At 39.5% G+C, this 6,074-nt stretch overlaps 1 protein-coding gene across 1 annotated transcript; it reads right to left on the bottom strand.

Annotated features, from left to right (window-relative positions):
• Positions 1-1,550: 1,550 nt before the first annotated feature.
• On the bottom strand, positions 1,551-4,321 carry nkx1.2la (NK1 transcription factor related 2-like,a). The gene is made up of 2 exons (XM_072390346.1): positions 3,950-4,321; positions 1,551-2,650 (listed from the first exon to the last, which is right to left on the bottom strand). Exons 1-2 carry the CDS (start codon positions 4,134-4,136, stop codon positions 2,046-2,048), a joined length of 792 nt encoding a protein of 263 aa, XP_072246447.1. The 5' UTR covers positions 4,137-4,321; the 3' UTR covers positions 1,551-2,045.
• Positions 4,322-6,074: the final 1,753 nt, after the last annotated feature.

A 6,074-nucleotide genomic window follows, 5' to 3' on the forward strand; every position in this document is an offset into this window, starting at 1 on the left:
CTTCAAGCTTGTGACCAACAGTGATGTCAACAGTCTCACCCCAGAAAGTATAATAGTTATGCCAGTACACAGCACACAGAGACGTGGCAGTTTTATGTTTTCAAGGCTCAGGAATTGTAAAATTACTACACTTTTCTGGGCTACAAAATCATTATATGCTTACATCTAAATTGAAACATACCTGAGTTCCTGAGCATTATGTGCATGTTCAAAAGTTGTGAAATCCTTTGCAAATTATAGTTTATATTTTACATTTTATGAAACTGTCAAAAATGTGATCTTGACTAATAATAACATGTCCAAAAATGCCTATCATAAGGTCAGAGGGAGTGGGCCTTGGTACTAAATCACAGATTGTACTATCCTTGCAAAAAGAAGGTTACACGGAGTGTCACACAGATTGTCATCCAAGAAAACCAAGTTCGAGTTCCATCCATTCCAATAATTTTCATAGATTTTTCACTTTTCAACTTTGCTGTCAATCGTGCTTGGATAGTTAGCTGGATAGGAGTTCAGCATAAGAAATGGTGCGATTTAGATACGCTATTCATTAAAACATAGCTGGATTGGGAATAAAAACCATACGGTTAAGTTTAAATATTACAGGTTGCAGGTTTGCATCATGTCTCTTAAATGTTCCTTTATAGAAGTAAAACAACTGCCAGTGAAGACCATTGTTATCTCACAATTTCTGTGCCTTTATTATAACCCTAATATGTTTTGGACATTTGGACAAAAACCTGTGGCATGTTCCCAGTAATAATAGAATAGATAACCTATTCTTAAACACACTTGGTATAAAATGTCACTTTTTTATTATTTGTTCCCACATCATTTGTAATGACAGAACACTCAGAAGTTAGACAATACCTACAGTCCAGTCCATGTGTAAAATTTCCAGACTATTCCCCCTTTGTTCCCTTTCCACCACATAGTGTTACCTCACTCCCACAAATAGCCATTTGATTACTGTATTAGCACACCTCTTATACTGCAAATTTGAATCATTTCCACAAAGCTGAAATAATAAGTGTTTCCAAGGTATTTAAGTACAGGTTTTGCAATAAAGTGTTTATGTTGAGTTCAAATTCATTATTGGCGCCGCATTAAGTGATTATATTCCATGCAAGTAATAAACGACCTCCAGGCTGTAAAATGATTTAAAGTGTATTTATTAATCTTCAGATCACTTACAAGCCGCTGATAAGGACAACTTCTGTGCTGCCAGGCTACGAACAATCCTCCTCAAGAACCTTTAATTAATATGTAATTTCTCACATTCATTTATTTATGAAAAGCTTCAGTTAAAACGTCACAAATATCCATTGTGAATATGTGAATCAAATCTAATTATTTACTAGAAGACTTGTTAAAGTTATTAGGTTATTATACAGTACTTTACTTTACTTTTTGCCCTGACCATCACGGCATTGTGTGATTTGCAGCGAGCCCTTTAACAAGGACAACTGCTTCACAAATCACTTGTGTCACTTCAGCAGAATTAAAGTTAGACATCCAGCAGTTGAGATGTTCTTACTTTGTAAAACACAAGACACGGGACACACACGTTTGACGTTGTTTTAATAAAGTTACACAGGTTATGTTTTTATGGCAACAGATGTAGGATGTGTGAGCCTGTCAGAGGTGGAGACAGGGCTGAGAAATGCCACAGTTTTAAGACAAAACACTGACACAGAAAACGAGACTGTATGAGCAATCAAATACACACTGATGTATGAAGTGTGCAGCACAAACAGCAACTGAGCTGAGGAAAGTTATTGCTTCCAATAGACTCATCTATATCTGACCTATAGTGTTATCGTGACGTACTGCAAAAAGAAAAATTAAATTCCTAGTATTAAAAACAGTCAAAAGTGTTCTTGGGCTTTAGTAATGTTTAAACTCATGCCATGGTAAACCATTTGGGCAATAATGTAACATGAAAAGTCAGTGAAATAAGAATAATTGTTCTGGGTTTTAAAAGCTAAGATGTAAATTTGTCCCAAAGTATAAAAGAATGCATCTAGTATTACTCTTGGCATATTCTATAGATGTGGATTAAAATATGTCGGTTGGACGAATCCACTGGCCATGAAGGGATGCAGGAGCCCTCCAGTGGAAGAAAGCGGAACACCACCAGCCGTGTGGAAAATCACACTGCCAGAGCTGTAGTTGGAGAAGGTTTGGTGGAAGCTGCCGGAGTTTGAGCCACAGGTTGCCTGGTTGGGACTGACGCTGACCAGGGAATTGGAGCCGGGTTGAAGTGTGCTGTCCGCCCCGGGGTTCTGCTTTTTCCACTTGGTCCTCCTGTTCTGAAACCAGATTTTCACCTGGGTTTCGGTCAGACTTAAGGACAGGGCCAGATTTAGTCTCTCGCACACGGACAAGTACCGTGTTGCGCGGAACTTGTTTTCAAGAGCCACTAGTTGTTCGTAGGTGAACGCTGTTCTGGCGCGCCGTGGTTTGGCGTAGGCCTGATCCGGACGCCGCCGCTTGTGCGGTGATGAATCCTGCGAGGGGGCCGCTGGCTCCCTGTCTCCGTGGTCCTCTTCGCCAGTGAGACTGGGCTCTGTTTGAGCCAGTGGGGAAAGGGGATCAGCCACAACTGGATTCCTGAAGAGTGCGCAGTCTTCATCTTCGGTTTCTTCTCCTGCAAACAAAAAGAAAAAGAGTCTCAACTTACATCCTGAAGTTCTGTTGCGAAATAACGGGCCACGCAATTACTCAGTTTGTGTTTTTTCGTTTTTTTCTTTGGTAAGTCAAAGTGAAACAGTCTGGTATTCATAACCAGGTAGTGTTGAATCGTCAAAATATTGGAATATATTTAACAGGCGCTTTTCCACCGGTGGTTCTCACTTAGATAAATGTTCTTATTTTCTAAAAAATATTTTTCTAAGAAGAAGACAAAAACATTGTTTTGGCCTGCAGCAAATAAAAAATATTTTTATTTTTTTAATAATGGGACGAACACCCAAGAAGCGTGCTAACTGTGCCGTGGTCCTGAAGGACAGCTCCTAACAAGACCGAGATGCCTCAAAGTTGCACACCTGATTGACCTGAAAGATATATCGCCATTATATAGTGATGTTGCTCATTGTTCACTTCACTTCATACTCAAGAACAACATAAACACTAAACTCACAGGGCCTAAAGTTGACTTATGTGAAGTGTTTGATTAGGACCCTGAGGTCGATGGAGAGGAAAGAAGCATTCAGACGAGGGGAGGACTTGGTCACTAATCCCTAAATAATTTATAAACCGCGCACCGCTTCAAATGTCATGTTGCGGAAAGAAATCCCGTCTAAATCCAGCCTCGCCACCTCAACCGTGACGTGCTAATGGAGTTTCATATTTGCGGGCGGATCGATAAATGTCATCTATTTAAAGGGAAGTTTTAATCGAATGATATTTAGGATCAGACATGGATGGGGTGTGAGGGTTGTACCTGCAAGGTGCTGGAGGGAGATATGCAGGAAGCAGTAATGGGATATCGATCAAAGCGCGCAGAAGCATCCTCAATGGGACGATTTAAACAATTATCTAGCCTGTCTGTCCCGGTGCCAATCACACGCTGGGGCTCTGGGAGCAAGCCTTTGTGGTTTCCTTCAAAGGAAACGCAGCCTTGGAAATTAAGGGAAGGTCATACGAAGATGACTTAAAATCTAATAGATAGCGCTTCAGTGGTATTTTGGGACCTTTGTCGTGGGGGTGGGATACTTCTTATTATGAATTCTAATTCGTATATTAATTCATTAGCCTTTGGTTGGTGTTTTTTTTCAAGTTTTTACATCCACGCACTTAGACATTTAGATATGAAAAACCTCGATGTTTTTTGTTGTTGTTTTTTTAAGTTAAAGCGTGAGGAACGAAGTAAAATTATGTATTACACAAACGTTTGAACTGGCTGTATATGTAATAATAAGCTAGCAAAATGATAAGCAATCTCTACCTGCATCTGCGCGCTCATCTCTGAAGTGTCCAGCCGCTGTGCTGTCCCACTCCAAACTTGTACCCTCTGCATTTTGTGCTTGAAACTTTTCCTGGACGGTGGAAAGTTCGTTTACCCTTCTGCTGTTGAATTTGTTCGGATCCAGTATGTCAATTATAGAAAAAGAAATCTTGTGACTGGACGTCATGATTACTCCTTAAGTTCCAGCATCCTCCAGCATGACCCGCGAAGACAGAAACGAGAGGGGTGTGCGTAATTACGCGTGCAGAGATGAATTTGTCATTGTTCAGCCTGCTTCGTGTCTTCAAGCTTCATCAGACTGGACTCGTGGTGATACTTCCTGGGAATTTGGACTTCGCCTCTCTGCCTCTGTCAGTGAGTCTCGCAGTGTAAATAAAATGACCGGAGCACAATCTTTAAAGCGTCTGCCCTCCCACCCACCCCCTATCTGAGTCAGCCACGTGACACAAACACTATTAGTGTTTCACACGACCGCCTAATGGTCTCAAAGCGTTCGCCGATAATCACCCATATCATTAAATTCAGTAATTGACGAGCTGAAAATAAATTGGACACAGATGGCACTTGATTCATCAGAGGTCCTCCCTTCTCTGCAAATTGGACTTTGGTAAAGGCTTCATTGTTGGAATGGGGATCTTTTAGTCCTTAGTGCAACAAAAAAAAAAATATATATATATATATTAATAGAAACCAATCAATTACCTGTTTATAAAATATGGCAGCATCTCAGCTGTATATTAACTGCCAATAAAGTGGAGCGTTTGTAAATGATAGGCACTGATGAAGAAGATGTGCAGCAACTTTATAAGAAAGTCACACCCTTTTGTAACTTATAGATACAAGGAATGTAGCCTAGACAATGTCATTTGTTAGACACCTCATGTTTCTTTCAGCTACATGACACGAAAAAGCTTCCTTCTTTCCTTTTCTCACATCTTTAATGGTTAAGCACAAACTTGTCTCTATCCTAGTTTGAAAACACTGTGACGCAGAGATTTGAACATTGTTGTACATATTCTGGGAGTGTATCGACCAAAATGGTTCGTTTTAGGGGAAAACCTTGCCCTGAGCATGGTATCATTCGTTAAACCAGGTTGCCTCTTTTTGATAGTTCTGAAGCAGAATTGTCCTGTAAAATCCTATTTCATCAATTCAAATTTTCTTTATGTGCAGCCATTTTTGCAGGATCCACACATTACAACACATTGAAAGTCTTTAATTTAACAGAAATGACTGGAAGAGATTTGTTCTTTTTTTTATTTTTAGAGGAATGAATATTCATATGCTTTCACTTCAATATCTACTATGCTATTAAAGTAAACTAAATAACTATGAGCGTTATGGGAAGACTAAAAGGATATATGAGCACTCATCAACTTATATGCTTCTTTTCAAAACCGAGAGTAGATGCAGCTGATTGTTTTCTTAACAAAAATAATCGATTTATATTCAAAATCAATCGGCTCCCGATGATTAATGTTAAGTATCCAATATAAAGTGGCATGGGGTTATTTAAAGCTTAATGCCTGGCATTGGTTAAAATTGTGAAACCAGTACAGGATCAATATTCTCAGCAGGTGTCCAATACAGATAAAGCCTGATGACTACCGACAGTCATTTTGGACACTGGGAGGCTAAACCAGTGACTGCAACACCACAGAAAGGCTTATTTGAAGCTTTCTTTAGACCTTGAATTATTTTCAGTTTATCCTTATTAGCGAAGGGATTGCTTTTAAATTAGGACTTTGCCTTTTTTGTAGAATTTGAAGGTTTGCTTTTGTAGCATCACATTTTATGTGGTCTGTGAGGTCTACATTTTGTATGAATGAGGAATAAGGCAGAAGAAACGTTCCTTTGATTGTAGTTCTGTAAAACAATGGTGACATGGGGGATCTAATTATGTTTACACATTGTTAAAGGCCTCCGACACAATTTCCTGTGTTACTTACACAGTTCAAGGTGATTACTCTGCTTGTGGTGGACTGGCATGGTCTGTGTTCACATAGTCAAACATTTGCTAAAGCCACCACTACAGGGTGTCTCCATGTAACCATTTGCATATGTATAACACTTGCCCAGACATTATTGTAGGTTTTCCGTAAGA

This window comes from Leuresthes tenuis, unplaced genomic scaffold (genome assembly GCF_036924035.1).
Source record: "Leuresthes tenuis unplaced genomic scaffold, fLeuTen1.0.hap1 SCAF_8, whole genome shotgun sequence".
In the NCBI taxonomy this organism is placed as follows: domain Eukaryota; kingdom Metazoa; phylum Chordata; class Actinopteri; order Atheriniformes; family Atherinopsidae; genus Leuresthes; species Leuresthes tenuis.